This window comes from Apis florea, unplaced genomic scaffold (genome assembly GCF_048593485.1).
Source record: "Apis florea isolate Af1SG1 unplaced genomic scaffold, ASM4859348v1 contig_3496_pilon, whole genome shotgun sequence".
In the NCBI taxonomy this organism is placed as follows: Eukaryota; Metazoa; Arthropoda; class Insecta; order Hymenoptera; family Apidae; genus Apis; species Apis florea.
Window position 1 is genome coordinate 8,867,989 of NW_028256773.1, and position 16,608 is coordinate 8,884,596.

The 16,608-nt window shown below is 43.3% G+C and overlaps 2 protein-coding genes across 5 annotated transcripts in view; one reads left to right on the forward strand and one right to left on the reverse strand.

Moving 5' to 3' along the window:
- LOC100866598 (WD repeat-containing protein 47) overlaps positions 1-16,608 on the reverse strand; it is a 61,730-nt gene that overhangs the window by 29,393 nt on the left and 15,729 nt on the right. For 3 of the 4 annotated variants that reach the window (XM_086913031.1, XM_012494633.3, XM_086913029.1), the window contains exons 2-6: positions 9,282-9,981; positions 8,584-9,187; positions 8,038-8,389; positions 3,009-3,119; positions 2,779-2,857 (exon numbers count right to left, since the gene is read on the reverse strand). In XM_086913031.1, coding sequence (XP_086769157.1) covers positions 2,779-2,857; positions 3,009-3,119; positions 8,038-8,389; positions 8,584-9,187; positions 9,282-9,962 — 1,827 coding nt within the window. In that variant the 5' untranslated portion in view covers positions 9,963-9,981. Of the gene's footprint in view, positions 1-2,778; positions 2,858-3,008; positions 3,120-8,037; positions 8,390-8,583; positions 9,188-9,281; positions 9,982-10,072; positions 10,519-16,608 lie in introns of those variants that run through there. The other variant, XM_086913030.1, reaches the window with a different exon arrangement.
- On the forward strand, positions 11,193-13,201 carry LOC105737266 (uncharacterized). The gene is made up of 5 exons (XM_012494638.3): positions 11,193-11,263; positions 11,372-11,746; positions 11,806-11,950; positions 12,021-12,382; positions 12,484-13,201. Exons 1-5 carry the CDS (start codon positions 11,246-11,248, stop codon positions 12,940-12,942), a joined length of 1,359 nt encoding a protein of 452 aa, XP_012350092.2. The 5' UTR covers positions 11,193-11,245; the 3' UTR covers positions 12,943-13,201.

A 16,608-nucleotide genomic window follows, 5' to 3' on the forward strand; every position in this document is an offset into this window, starting at 1 on the left:
AGCACGTGCCATTATTGAGTTACTAGACTTCTCCACACCCACATGACTGTCGATTCCAGCTCACCTTGACGGTCGAAGCTACGTATCACGCTTTTAATTCGAGTAGGAAAAGGTGTACCCTTTCGGAAAAGTGACACGCTGGCAAGTGTCCAGTTTCACGGAGCGAGACATGTGTTTATCAACCGACCACCGTCGCCTTTTATTTTCCCTCGAAACGAAACGTTCTCACACGTTCTCGAGCCGGGCCACAGCCGCCACAAATTTCCCAACAATTCCATTTTATCACGGTTAAACGGGCCATAAACGTCACGCCGCATAAACATTGAATCACGGCTACGATACGTTTGATTAATCGCCACTTCCTCTCGTTACATTCCCCCCTCCCCCCTTACGGTTACGTCACGCGTTCCATCTCGCGCATCGAAATTGGAGATTCTCGTCGCATAGTCATCGCCGAGGTTGCGAAAATCTCGGAAAAACCGCGGCCGCCCACGCGGAACAACCATTTTCGATCGTCTTCCAATGTGAGGATGCGTCGACTGCGCCCAGATTCGCGTCCTCTAATCCTCTGCGTCATTCAACGAGCATTAGAATTTCGAGTGTAGGCGCGTGCTTGGACCTTGTCGGGTATCGCGTAACTTTGCGGATTGAATTTTACTTCACTTCGAATTTACTACGCAGAAAGAAGAAATATTCTTTGCTTTGCTTATCGTGTCTTTTTTCCTTTTTCCAACGAGAAACAAAGTAGTGGAATTTAGTTTAACGGTAGTAGCGTTGCTTTCGGCTCCCACACGACGCGATTTATTTTCCGTTAAAACGCGCGCCTCTACACAGATGTCGTAAGATTTCTATAAAGCGTTATCTCCAATGCCGCGGATCGATGAACCGGTTTCGTCCGCGATACTGGAGAGAGAGAAAGAAAAAAAAAAAAACAAAACACAGGCCGTGACCCTATTTTACAGCGCGGCCAAACAGAGACACCCGCTGCCAACAGCTGTTGGCGATCGAGGCGATCACGTATTCGCAGCATAAAGTCGAATCATAGACTCGCGTTCTCGGAATCGCACCTGGTTACAGCACCTGGAATCGACATCGTTCGCGATATACAAATCGCGGTGCACAATCTCGAGTTGTAATTTTAAGCGAGATCGTGATTAATCACAGCGACGCGTTGAGAAAATAGAAAACTTAAAAAAATTTGAAGAGACGGTGAACGAACGGATCATCTTCGATTATTTCGTCCACATTCTATAAAAGATACCAACCAAGGTTAACGTACCGAGCGACGTAACGTAAGCTCACGCCGAATATTAATATAAATTTTACGATTTAATTCGTCGCGGAAGCAATGCCTTCCTGTTGTTACGATGACGTAACAGGTGAACAGATGCTCGAATAATTATTACGAATTATTATTATTACGAGTGGAATGGTTTAACGAGTATCCCTCCTCCATTGTTCCCGTTTTCAATACTATTTTCGAGGAGCAGCAACACATTGAAATGTAAACACGCGTTATCCGTATGGATCTTTTAACAACGGAAACGGGCTATATAATGGTGGAAATTATTCCACGCGCTCGGCAATAACTCGTCGGTCGTTACATCACTGGCGAACTTTCCGGAAAAGGATTCGACATAGTTAAACGCAGATGACGGGGGAAGGGGAAGTTATGCGATCGAACGGCTAATTGCGCCGATTAAAACCTCTAATTGGCAATTCCTCGATTGATCAATCGATTACGAGAATCGAGTAGTCCTCGATTTCGAGCTGGAAATGTCTCGAGAGGTTTAGCGCCCAACTTTAATTCCTCGAACTTTGTTTCCCAACACTTTCACCGGTTTAATTCAATTAACTGGATTTAATTATCCGGAGCGAGACTGGAATTACATAGGTGTAAATGGGTCGATAAAACGAAGCGACGAAATGTTCAAACCGCGAGGACTGAATTTTATCCGTCGAAATGTGTATTTATAGAACGTATTTTTTAACGTTACTTGTTTTTTTTTTTTTTTTTTTTTTTAATTAGAGGGAAACTAAGTTAATAAGAGTGGTTTACGATTTACGTGGAAATTGCCAGTTAATCCAGTTTCTCCGGCGGATTACGAGTAGAACTCGTCTAAACGGGTCACGGGTTTATACGAGCATTTATGGCAATAAGAAAAGATAAAAATGGAAAAGTTGGACGTTAATTCGATTCTTTTCCCGATTGTTATCGGGACGGGGTAATTTTATGCCGCGATAAACGTAGAAAGAAACACCTGTTTCGTAAAATCGTGAATATGTGTATATTTTCTATTTTATGATATCGCGTTTCCTTAAGAATTCTGCCGATCGATTAAAAGTAGCTATTGGAAATTTTAAACTGGCGTAAAAATATCGCTAGTGTTTCGAACGGCGGTGGATACATTCGTTCGCGATTTTACGAGGTTATAACAAATTTTATTGATCTCGCATTCTTATCAACAATTCGCGTTTCTTCCAATCCAATACTGATAAGCGCGGAACGCATTCGATATAAAGAATGATTAAACGAGAAACACGATGAGGCAACAAAAGGTTAAATTCTCACAGGAACAAAGGAACACATTTAAACACGGCTCGTTAATTCCCTATTAAATTACATCCGAGCATCGTTGTACAAGAATTTTATCTCGATATTAAGCGAGATAAATTAATCGTATCATTACGAGATTCGAAACGGCGACATACGACCACCGTATTTTCCTATTTCTCATAAATTTTCTCCCAAACGATCGTGATATCGCGTTCGCTTACCTTTATCGGCTTCACCACGTCGTAATGACTCTCTTGTACTCTGGGATCGTAAGTGTTACCTAGCGCCGAGTTCTGTCTTCTGCGAACATTTTCAACAAATTATAAATTAAATACGCTAACGTTGATAAATTCACCCTCGTGAGAAATCGTCAATTAACAACACCCTTTCCTATTTATACTTGTCGAATTTATCGCGTCGTTCAATTAGAAAAATTGGCGAGAACACTTACACCACAGGCTCGGATCCATTGATCGTAGGCTTCGGTGACTGGATACCGGATCGAGCGGGCGTACTCGTGTGTACGGGTGAAGGTCCTTTGCTTCCCAAAGGCTGTTTTATACTGTAAATCGCACAAGAAAACGGACGCGGTTAGATTCCTTCGGGAAAAAAGCATTTCCAAAATCTCTTCGTTGATAAATTAATCGCGCGATTATTTGGCACCGTTGTTGGCAAACGTTTAAAGGATCATCCGCAATCGAGGATTAGATCGTTTTCGCTGAGAAACCACTTTTGAACCACGTTAAAACTATATAGTTGACGAGAAAACGAAAATCGTTGACAATTCTCGATTTCTTCGATACAAAAATTCTAAAAATTCTGTTAGATTCGTGAAGGAAAAGAAAAGAATAGAATATACCGATTGATACAAGGCGGAGTGGAAGCGGCGCTTCTGAAGCTGCACGTGCTATTCTGGCTGTTCTGTTTCGAATAAATCGGTCGATTGCTCGGGGAAGCGAGGCTGACACGCTCGGCAATCCGGAATCGCGGTATCGTCGGTTTGTGGTAGATCATTTTCGTTCCGAATCGTTCACAAACTCGACCTCCTCCCTCGACTCGAAACTCTGGAGAACTCTCTCAGACCTGCATCGAGAACGTTGTCCAGAACCGATCTCTTTCCGTCGCACACACCGACACGCAACACCACGAATCGAAACGATCGATCCGCAACTTGATTTGACCGCGTCGGAAGTCACGGAATCCCTCGCGTCTTATTTAGGGAGCGTGATTAAGGAGCGAATGGAACGTCGTAACAGTGGTAGTACGTGCACAACGATGCTGCTGCGAAGGAAGCCCGACGTGGAATATCGAGGGAGCCAAGCGGTGGCTACGATTTCGCCCGCCACAGCCATTAGACTCGACTGCCCGTCCACGGGCCGCGCTCGCTAATAACAAACCGTATCGCGACCTATCGGAGAGCCTTACTTTGTTTCTGCTCTCCACACTTTGTACACACGATCGTACGTACGCGACATCCAAACACGCCTTCCAGCATTCCAAGAATCGTAATTCGTCGTTTGTATATAAGTGTATAAGTGTAAAGAAAATGCGATGATCGATTCGACGCTGTTGGAGAAATATTTAATATCCTTTTTATCCGCTGAAATTTACAATGTTGGACAAGATAAGATTCGAGGTAAAAGTTGCAGGTATCCGTATCGGTGTAAAGATTACTAATGATATCGATTACTCGATTCGAAAGAAGGAGAAGTAAGGAAAGATGAGGCAAAGCAATGGGGATAAGATAGTTTCGTCGTGTTTCCACCTGACGCGAGACACGTAGCAACGTTTCACAATTATTTTCCGCCGTAGCAGACACCAACGTGCGAATCTTTCTAAATACTTTTCTATACGCTAATTTCTTGCGAGAGGAAATTTAATATTCGATGTTAAACGATATCAAAAAAGCGAGATCCAAGACGATGAGACGAGCGTTATGAACCAATATTGAATTCCATTGTCCACGGCGTCATGGCGCGGTAAACAATTTCGTAACGAGACGTAATTGGAAACAAACTATTGCGAAAGAATGGGACACCCATCCTCGATTGCGATCGGTTCACCTTGAACTAACCTACTCCCAATGTACTTTTCCACGTTTACAACACCTGCTATTCTTCCATGCTAACGAGCCGATTATTCGATTCGAGATGGACGCTTGTTTCGCTATCCTCTCCCCTGTTTCAATCCAGTCCCCGAACAAAGCCGCGTTTGTGAGAAGCCGATCTCGGCCAGTCACGCGTGCCAATTACGTCTCGAAGGAAAGCTCTCTCTCTCTCTCTTTCTCTCTCTCTGGCGAATATCGGGAATAAACGGCGATGTATCGAGCCAAGAAAAATGTTCGAAACGACCGGCGGAGAGAGCAGGTTGACAATCCTTTGGTCATCAGTGAATCGCGCGAGATATTCGAGAATTTCGTCTTTCCGCTAAATCCGTCTTTCCGACGCGTTTCACTCGATGCCGCGCGCCATTCATTCGCCGACTCTGCCCGCCACACTTATTTAACCCGGCTATTTCAACTTGTCGCGCATAATTTGTAGAATTCGGGGGAGATTAATGTAAACTGTATCACGATTCGTATCCGTCGTGTAAAACAATAACACGTGTCGTACACGTACGTAACGGATCATACACTCGTAAGCAAAGGAAATTTTCTTCAATATCTCTTTTGAAAATTTCTCTATCGTCTTCTCTCATCGGGCAAAAATGAATTGGATCTGATATTCCTGTATCTAGAAACACATTAACCCTTAATTTGATAAAGTAACTGATTGAGAAACGTCGAAAAAGTTACTTTGAGTTTATGTTTTCAACGATAAATTATTAAGGTAATTTATGGATACAATTTTACTCGTAACTTCGACTTTTCCCCGTCGCTGCTTACATATCTAAATTTTAATCAAGGGATAGGATAGTGAGACAATTTCGGGGAACGTGAGTAAGCTGGAATTTCTTCTAACTTTAAATTGTGATAGCGCGTGGCCATTTAAAGGGATTTTAGTGGAAGAAGTGAAGCGCGGTGAATCATTATGAATGGCCTCGTTTGTCGAATCGGTTGAAGGATCAAGGACTCTCGCCTCTTGTTTCAACGACCGAGAAATTTCTCTCTCTTAAAATAAACTCGTATTTCGCGGTTAACAAAGTATCAAATAATCCATACTTTTTCTTTGGCCCGTACCAATTCCTAGATTTATATTACAAAAGTGATCGCCACCACGAATGTATATAAAAAAAATTACATACATCTGTATACACGGGCTTTATTTGTTTCTCGTTTGAAATAATCCTCTTAATTGCGAGATGATTATTTTTTTTTTTTTTACAAGTAATCGATCATCTCAACGATTGAGTCATTCGAAGAGTTCGCGAAAAAAAAAAAATAACGTATATCGTTCAATCCTTTTCAATCGAACAATTACGCGATACTCCAAGATAAGAAGAGCTTTGTCAGCATTACGATAAGTCTCTTCATCAAGAGCAGACGTAGGAAAGAACAATGTAAATAATTGTATTTAACAAACGTATCTTATTATCTTTTTTTAATTTAAAAAAAAAAAAAAATAGTTATCTTTAAAATTTCCAAGTCTTTCGCATTGTTTTTTTTCTTTTTTTTTTTTTTTCATAATGATCCGAGATACTATTATTAAATTGATCGATCGAAATGGATATTCACGATATGCATCCTTCGTTGTTTATATAACTCGAATGTCCATGCCGACGTAATCCAACACCCGTTTGCACACGTACGCGAGAAGTTGAGATTGATTACCTCGAGTTCGCGATGTTGCAATGTCATCACTTTTGAAATAAGTTAAACTTTTCTCTCCACCTTCACGTGATCATTGAGATTTTTCGTAACGAGGATCCATCCTCGGATTAATTTCGACTTAGAAACGAATTCTCGAATTCGAGAGGCGAAACGAGTTTCATTTAGAAGCGAACCTTCGAATTGAAGAAAAGAAAAGAAGAAAAAAAGAGAAAAACGATGCGTCTAGACGATGCGCCGCATACCAGAAATTTGCACATTCATATTCCCCGTTTTATGAGAACCATTACGGTACATAAGAACGAGACAATGAAACTATAAATATGCAGGACGGGCCCAGCCAATGACGAAGGATTACGATTTCCCTGTGACAACGCGCACGCACTCTATTCTCATACATCCGGTATCCGAACTCGGAACAATGTCAACGATCGATGCCAACGAACCACCGGCTTTCAATTCCACTTTCGTTTCTTTCACGCACCTTCTTCCCGCATCGATCTCTTTCTCGTCGTTCACGATTATTTAGGTTGCGAGACGACCAAGTAAATATTTGGAGAGAGAGAGAGAGAGAGAGAGGGGCGAAGATAAGAAAGGAGCACGCGTTGTTTCAACATAGGTAAAAACAGGTGTGTCGATAAGGAACAACCGTTTAAACGCAGCATTTTAGTTATCACCGGATGCGACCGATACGCCCTCGGAGAAAAGATACATTGCACTTGACATCTCGGAACGATGGTAATTTTAGCTGGTTACAAGACATTTATTACGAGGATACAGCCGGGACCGTTTATTCGTTCGAGGAAAGGAATGCGTGCATGACACTCACGAGGGATGACTTCCCGCCGTTACTGATTTGTCTACCGTCTATGCGAGAATCGCTACGGTCGGTAACTTTTAAAAAGAAATCGTCCTCTGCCCCGAATTCCGCTCTAATGGAAGCACAAGTATTAATCGATTGTAGAAAAAAGAAAAAAAAGAAAGTAAAACAAACATTCTTTAAAACATTTTTCTCGACGATACGACGCATTTTAAATGGAATTAACGTGCGTAATTCACGAAATTCTAACCTTCGCTTTCTCTTCATTCGATAAAAGAAATTCGATCGGCAAAGAGAGCAAAGAGGGAGCAGGACGGGTCATTGTCAAGGCGTCAAAATAATCCCTCTTTCTTTCGACAACGTTTCTGTTGTCGAGAATTGCTATTTCGATCGGCGCCACACGTTAGTGTCTAGACCGTACGAGTTATTCTCGGCTCACGCTTTGGTACCGTAATAAGCGCGACAAAGACATTCCTTTGCTGCCATCTGTTAGAGAATGCAGCCAACTACTCCGTTTGATTGACCGTGCTCCGCGAGACCATCGCACGGGAAACAACAGTATTTGTCCGGATTACGTCGCGCGAATAACTCGTTGGGAAACGAGCCAACATTTAATTCGAACCATCCTACGAACCCCTCTTTTCCGTGATTGCTCGCTACTGATAATCGTCGCCATTCCACCCGTTGAATACCAACTCACCGAAACGCGACCAACAATACGCTTTTGTCTCACCGTTTCCTGATCGTTTACCGATATGCTTCTCCGCGACAAGAAAAAAGAAAAAAAGTATCGAGTTACATCGAAAATTACACTGAAAATTTGCTCGAGTCGCTTCGACGGATAGTAAAAGAGAAAGAAAAAAAAAAAAAAAAAAAGGAAAACTGTTCACTCACCCATCTCCCTGAAGTCTGTTATCGACCACTTGAGGAGGTAACGGAGCTGACAATTGCCTGAGCAAATCATCCCATTCCCTCTCCTTCTGTTGAACTTTTTCCTGCAACCTTTGCTTTTGCTTTTGATATTCTTTGAACAGATCACCGTTGTAACTCTGCTCCAGATGATCCCCGCCCAGGGAAGCTCGGACAGGGATCGCGTTCGTTGGCTCCGTGATCTTTGCAGCGACTCCGGTCGGTTTCTCCGCCAAAGAATCTCTTCTCGAGCTTCTGGCGGTTGACGGAGCCGGTGATTCTCTGCCGGCAACTCTACGCTCCGGCGTGGACGCCGCAGAGGGATCGGCTTTGATAGCTGAAACGAAAAGAGGGAAAGACGAATCGTTGGAGACAAACATCAACCCTTTCGCTACCATAGTCCCTCTGCGTATGTGATATCGTATGTGATATGACGAGCGATCGATATTTCGTCGAATCAACTCGTAGTAGAAGCAACTCGACGAATTGTGTTCGATCTTTCTCGAAAGGGTTAAAAAACGATTGACTCACCCTCTGGACTCTTGGAGTGGCCTCTCGTTCTTGGCGGAGCTTTCGGCTGATTGTTGGTCGTGGTCTCCTGTATGGAAGGCAGTTGTTGGAACTCGGCGTAGCTCGAGCTAAGGAAAACGTCGCCCTCGTTCTCGAACAGTCTGTCCACGCTCGTGTTCATCAATTTGTTGTTCTTGAAACCGGTTAGATGAAAGCTGGCGAAGGAGGATCTCGACATCGGGTTTATATCGCCGGTGGACAGAGCCATTAGCGCCGCGGATGGTATCGTGGTATTTTTAGGGCCGGGACTCCTTGGTCCGAGGCCAGCTTCCAAAGCCGGGACTAAACTGCGAGACATCATGTCGGCGGCGGATCGTGGCCTTGTGAACGGCATCGCGCTGTGCGGGAAAGTCTTGGGCTTTATGGGGGTGATCAGCATGTGCTCGGTCCAGGAGGTCTCCAACGAGGGCCTCTCCAATCGTTCCACGTCCACGTTCAACGTGCGCTGCGCGAAAGGCACGGCGAACGTCTCCGGTGGTATACTTTGCAACCAAGAGAGCAGGCTCAAGTCGGAATCGCTGAAACCGACCGAGCCGTCCAACAGTCTGGAGAAATTCATCTCCACCTGTGGAAAAGTAAAAAAAAAAAGAAAAAAAAAAAAAAAGGATTGGCAAAGATCGACTCGACTGCGTTTGTTTTAAAGTAAACATACACGATACCTGCTCGCTCTCCTTGGATCCGGTAGCTTTGGCCTGGCAGTAATTCACGCACGACTCGTACAAAATTCCCTTGATTATCAACTGTATAAGCCGATCGTTTTTCGCCGAGGTGACCGGATGAGCCGGATCGGTGCTCTTCCTGTCCCCGGGCAGAAACTTCTCCACCAACGGGTGCACCTCTCGAAAGCACTGCACTCTCGCATTGCTGGGGTTCCAATCCTTGTACTGGAGGTGGTCGGTGAGCCGCGGGAGCGTCAACAGAAGGCACAAGCTGCTGTACTCCTCTTTCGACGGCGCCACCTTCTCGAGATCGCTCAAAACCTTGACCACCTCCTCGACCGCGTTGTCCACGCTACCGTTCGTCCCGGCAGCGATGAAGTTCGCCTCGGACTTGATGCAGAGCAGCTCCACGTACTTGTGCCTGAGAATCGAGTAGGTGAACTTTCTCATATCGAAATCCGGGAGCGCCTCCAACGGCTGGATGAACTCCAGCACGTCGTCCCATTGCCCGTCGAGGATCAGCTGGCGAAGGAACAGGACATCGTCGCTGTACTGCCCGTTTATCACCCCGGTTTCTCGCTCCAACGAGAGCTGCGAGATGTGAAGGTCTCGGCTGTGGAGGAACTCCAAGGTTAATCGTACCACATCCTCCTCGCGCAGCGTCAGGTGCGCCGCTGGCATCACGTATCGAATACGCAACCTGGACAATTCACGGAATAACAGAGGAAAAAATTAGAGCTTGTCCGTGTGCGAATGAGAAATCGGGATCATACGTGAATATTGCTACGAACATGCGTGTTTAAAATTCCGCCAATATCGTATCATTTTTTGCTCATCACACATCATTGCTGTACACCATGTTTCATCCATTGTCGTTCGACTTTCATTTTTTTCCTTTTTTTTCTCTTTAAATTATGAAAAATTATATCTCGAACATATGTACATATGTACTACACACATGTATATAGATGCGGTATAGAATGGTAAGAGCGTTAGTAGGTCGATGTCGAAACTGCTCGATTCGTAATTTAATACCGGTCGATAAATAATAAGTAACAATCGTAAGGTTCAACGCATCACGATCTGATTCACCGGAATTGCTGTTCGAACGATGCGTGGTATTGCAAAACTGAATAATGGGGCGCTCGCAAGGAATGTGCGAAATCCTTCCTTTTACAAGTTCGTTGCACTTCGAGGCCACCGGCCCTGCTGACATGCCCTGATTGCCTCGTACGAACTGGGTGGATAGATTCGGACGTTGATCACCTATCGCTGTTAAACCGTTCCTCCGTTTCCTCCGTGAATATTTCAATTATAAATCTCCCGAGTTTCCAATCGTTTCGAGAGTCGAGAATGAAATTCTCGAAAACGAAGAACAAACAAAATTGGAACAACGATTGGAATATAGATTTATGCGAACGATATGTTCTCGGTCCAAAATCGTGGAAAGAAGAAACTTGATATTTTTCCCCGAAAAATTCGCGGAAAAATCCGCTACTTTATACTCCCGTTCGGAAAATCTGTTCCTCTCCAACGAACAGGGTGCGAACGTTGTTGGGGGATGGGGAGGGGGGGGTTGGAGGAAGATTATCGATCATATCCCGCTCCATGTGGCGTGAAAAGTTCTTCTTCGGATATCACGATCAGAGAGCGCGAATCACGAATCCTTCCGCGTTTCGCAACAAATTCGCGTGGTTAAAAATATTTTCTTTTTTTTTTTGCCGGATGGACGAAGTTACGAGGGTTTCATAAACGAGTGACCCGTAAAAACGTTTCCACGAATTTGACGAATTCGTGCAAGTAAACGCAACGTTGACTTGGCAAAAGTGCGTGGCACGCGAATATACGTATCATGGCATCAGCAACTTGGTGCATTAATTTACGCGTTCCGTAGCCGAGCGCAGTGCAGTTTCGATCAAACCTTTAAACGATCAACACCGAGAAGAAGAATAATAATAATAACAATGGCACAATTGGCGACGGTAAAAATTTCGTCAACGATTCCTCTCAATTTATAATTTCATTTATATTTTAAACGCTTCGCAAACTCTCGTACCAGAAATTATAATTGTATTATTTTATTATTCCAGTTCGCGATGGCTGTTTTCTTAATCAGCCATGTTGCAGCCGACATCATAGTGCAGCCTGGATACGAGCAACAACACGTAGCCACGCAACCCCCCGAAACCCTTCGGCATTCGGTTCAACAGGATAATCAACGAGATGAGCAACAAGATCGTCAACAACGAGAGGAATACGTTGATCCTGGTTATCATTTGGAGCTTCATCCGGTGTATGGAAATTCGTATCATATTCCCAGCTACGCGGTGCTGCCGATGTATCGACAGCCAGGAACGATACCATCGATGTCGAAGGCTGCTTACAAACGATTGCTCTCCTCGATGGGCGAAGGTGCCGAAGTACCTTCGATCGTCCCGCCTCAATACTACCAATACCTTCCTCAGGTGAGCACAAGTGATCACAATTTCCCTCTTTTCTCGAATCGACCGGATATTTTTCTCAGGCAGTACACAGTAGACGCAAAAGGTCCAACGGCGAGAAGCTCGATGGTGCAGGACAGGGGAGTGAACATGATGAAAATGATGTGGCCGCGAAGCCGTCCCTAAACGACGACGCGATGTCGGTGGTCGATTTGCAAAATCAAGACGGTAAGATACCGATTTTATAAGAAACGCGTTAGAAAAACGCGTTACACAGATACGATTGTTGCGTGAACAGAGAAGCGCGTGAAAGCTCGTCACAGCGTGACTCTGCTGGGATTGAAGCCGTCCAACATGCGCCCCGTGCACCAGCAGTACCGCACCTACGATCCCCAGCAAATGACGGCGAGTCAACAAACGTTGTCCCAAGTGAATCCTCAAGAAACGGCGCAGCAGCAACAACAAGCCATCCCCTCGCAAACCGCGAATCCTGATACCGAGAACGTTCAACGCTCGATATTTTTGCAAGATCACGTCTCCTCCCAGCAACCGCAACAATTTAGGCTCGAGCAGAGAAAGTTGCCCGATCTGAGGCCGCTCTCTGCCGTCGGTCAATCGTCCCCAATCGTGGCGAAATCGGACGCGGCCCGAACCTCCATGGTGAGAATATCTTACATTTACTTATCTCTTCTTCTTTACGAGGAAAAAGATTTTATTCAACCCGTGAAGAGTACTCGCGAACTGGAGCTTTTCGTTTTCAGATACCGAAACACGCGGCGGGTAAGAACGAGGAGATAGTGGGCACGAAATTGGGGGATATCTACAAGATAAAAGTGGTGCAGAACCTGCATCAACACGGGCGTGGAAGAACGACGGAGAGTGCGGCGAAGGAAGATGCGAACGTGAATTTCATTAATCCGGGAAACCATAAGGGAGTTAATGGTAATTTAGCAACGGTGGAAAGTGGTGTGGAGCAACCCGTGCAAACTGGCGCGGAGCAACTCGTGCAAGTTTATCAACTTCCGGACGAGGTCGGGACAAACTATTTACAAAATCCTCAATACATCGTTCTGCCTCAAACTTATCCCCTTAACTACGTGGCTAATTACGTGGACAATTACGCGTCGACCGTGTATCCGTACACGCCTCTCTATTCGCCGTACAAAATTTGTTTCGAAAGTCCCGATAACCTGCAGCCTATCGCGTATCAGTTAGTTTAAGTCAGCCGTGTCTCGATTTTGCAAATCGAATCATCGTTGATAGTTCAATCGATTGTATTTACTAATGCGGACAAAGAGTTCGTAAAATTTGTTTTTTCTTCTTTGACAATTGTCTCGTCGTTGAAACACACGTTACGAACTTTTCGTCGTAACGGTAGTATTCTATAAGATAGTATTTTATATTTTTCTACAAATATCGTATCTGTAATAAGAATAGATATTATTTAATAAAACCTCGTGTGTTTATTACTACATAAAATTCCATATAAATTGTTTCTATCTTCTTTCAAGCAAGTAGACGCACAATCGTTTTTAATCAGGCAATTTTAATCAAATTTCAGCATGGCTCGATCGAAAACGAAAAAACTTTTCATCGAGAATTTATTTTTCGCAATCGTTTGTGGCGGTCGAGTTTTTTTTACGAATTTTCACAAACACCTCCGACTTTTCATTTTCACCTCTGTCTCTCGGTAAAGATTTCCCTCCGCATCAAGTCGACCTCCTTAATTAGTATATTAACGCCAAAGGCGACAAAGTTTCGCGGAGAAAGCGAGCTGCGGCCAAGCGACTGAACGAAAATTCAATTTCGGACAATTTGCCGGGAGCGTTAATTGACCCGAGCGGAGAGAGTGCGCGAGGAGAATCGCAACCGGAAAAGGAGGGCAAACACTGTCGATCGAGCAATTTCTGATCCCTCTTTCTCGTATCGTCCGTCCCCTTCCAAATCGAATGCAATTTCTTCGAAATTTCGAAAGCGAAATTTGAAGGGGGAGCGGGCCTCGTTATCCGTTCCTCGAAAGCGCAAACAACGAGGATAAGGAAATTAGGCCCAAGTTGGATACATTTTTGGATAGCATTTCGAAATTTAATTGGATCCAACAAAGAAAATTGGAGAAATTTGTTAATCCGAGAATAACATCCCAGAGATGGCACACGTGCGATTACGCGATCCGTATATGGGGTGAGAGAGACGAGAACGGGGGGATAAAGTCTGCATTCACGGAACGCGCGTTGCGTTTAAGGGAGGGGAGAAATTTTCGGTGAGAGAACATTCCACCCTGGAGATTAATTCTCGCGGAGAGGGATACGCGTCTACTCACTTTTTTCCTAACCGGCCGAATTTAATTTCCTTTCAAACTGTGCAAGATTGGATATAAAATGGAGGGATACGGAGAGCGATGTATTCGCCTCGTCCGAGAGATGAAGCCGGCCGATTTGAAGGGAATCGAAATGTTTTACGTTTGTCCATGCGATTCAGAGTGATTTAATAGTCGATTCGATGTTTCACAGAGGAGACGGATTTTCGTGGATCATCATCGTATCGATGTTCACGATAATTTTCGATTTCGAGCTTCGAAAGAATCTTCGAAGAGGTTCAATGAGAACGTCGATAGAAGAAGATCGAAAATATTTTGGACAAGTAGCCTTATATAACTTCGAATAAATCTTATATTTATTAAGTAGCACAGTGTGAGTAAAAGTAATAGTTGGGTGAATTGTTTCAACTGTTAATTATTCTTTCCGTTTGAATCGTAGTTTTCTTTTTAATTTCCTTTTTAAATCGGGTATAATAAGCCGTTTTATCGTTCGTTACAAAGCGTAATAAAAAGATAATAAGAGAGGATAAAAGGTGTTAATGATGGCTCGGAAGGAAGATATTAGTTAGAGATAAGCGATAAAATTACTTAATTAATAAGATCGAATAATAATCGACTCTTATATTTACTTTTTACGAGAGTCGTAAACTCGTGTCGGCAATGTGGTAGCGATAAAGAAAAAAAAAAAAAAGAAAAGACGTTTAAAATACGTTGTAAAACGAACCGTAAAAGATAATGTTATAAGCCAGTAGCGAGTAATTATCGACACTTCTTGCTGTATAATCGAAACTAAATTTCATAGCAAACGAAACGGAACGAAACCAACGTTTTCCGTTTTGTGTCCGCCACCGCGACGCGTTTACTCGACTTTCATTGCCCGCCAAACAATTGCCCGCGTTTTAATTTCACCGCCGATCCTTGTATTTCGATCTGAAACGGCACGTTTGCCAATTCTGCCCTCCACGATTCGATAGCGTTTCGTTTGCTTTTCAAACGATGCGGTTTTTTTCAGAAGCCAGAAAAAACTGAAACGTCGATGTTCCTTCTTTTTTTCTTTTTGCGGTAATTGTTACTTTTTTCGATGGTTTACACAAAAGCTTGAATTTTTATTTACCGAGTTTGTTCACAGACCGAACTTTCTATTCTACATCGTGTATAAACGTCGAATAGAAGTTTTTTTTGAAATTGGAATTACGACGTCTCTTTTTTCTTTCTTTCTTTTTAATTGCACAACGAGAGAAAATATAATTGAAGAGAATCGTCGGAAAGAAAAAAAAAAAAAAAAAAAATGCGTAGTCAAACGAACAAAACGGTGAATGTATCGAAATATAACGTTGTGGACTGGACTGAATGGTCAGACGCCATTATCAATAATGGGTAAATGGAACGAAAGTTTCACCGATGAAAGTTTTTTTTTTTTTTTTTATAGCTTCGACTTTTTCAACGCGCGTAACGTTTCGCCATACAAATTAAACAGTTATTCGCACGAAGCGTTGCTCGACTACTTATTAAAAAAAAAAAAAAAAAAATGGCTAATTGATACGAAATCGAAGCGGGGGAAGCGGCTTTTATCGAGCGGAAATTGCGAATCATCCGCAAATTGTTCCACCACATTTACCATCCTACAACGGCCGATACAGGCTCACCGTTATTCTCGTAACAAGTGGCTCCGAACGACTATAATTAGATGCTAGTTAAGGAGGGGGTAGATATTTGCCAAACAAACTATCGATCGATATTTTGTTATCACTTGCGAGTTATTGCGTATGAAAGAATAATGAGAACGATAAATTTCTATCCTGTTCAATTATTATTGTTATTATTATTATTATTATTATTATTACGCACGAAACGATGCATCATTTCCAACCATTTTTCTTCGAACGATTGCTTTGAAAAAAAAAAAAAAATGTCACGAGTTCGTTCCCTTTGCGAATCCAATTTTTCCAATGTTTTTCATGAAAGCGTAACAACGCAAGAAAGAAGATTCGAACGATGTTCAACCTAACTTGTGTTTTCGAAGTTAAAAACGCAAGTTGGAAAAAAAAAAAAAAGAAAAAGAAGAGCTCGATTCTCGACGAAACATCGCGTTGGTCCAACCTCCTCGCGAGGAGCAAAGGAGCGCAAAGAGCGAAGTTGGAAAAATCTCCAATTGGTCGGCTGCTTTCAAAAGCAGTTTCTCCATCTTTTCGACGCTGGCTGCTGGCTTTTAATGCCAGACGCCAGATCCTTTACCATCGCTGTTTCTCTTTCGCTTCTCGCCGTGTTCGCAATTCTTTCAAACGTCTACCATCGCGACAGTGCGCGCGATTCAAATGGCCGGTCAATTTATTCGATGGTCCCCCCATACGGAATCAATATCCCCATTTATTCTCTATTAATAACAAGTCGGAATGAGAGAGACGTTTGCTTTTTCCTCTACTTATACGTCGGCGACGATCGCGAGAAGTTGTCCTCGTTCAAGCGAACGAAAATAGACGTTACGAGTTTCACCTTGTAACGTAATCCGAACGTAAACGCGTATTCGATAATCGTAGTAAGAGCATTTTGTCGTCGTTTCATCGGTTTC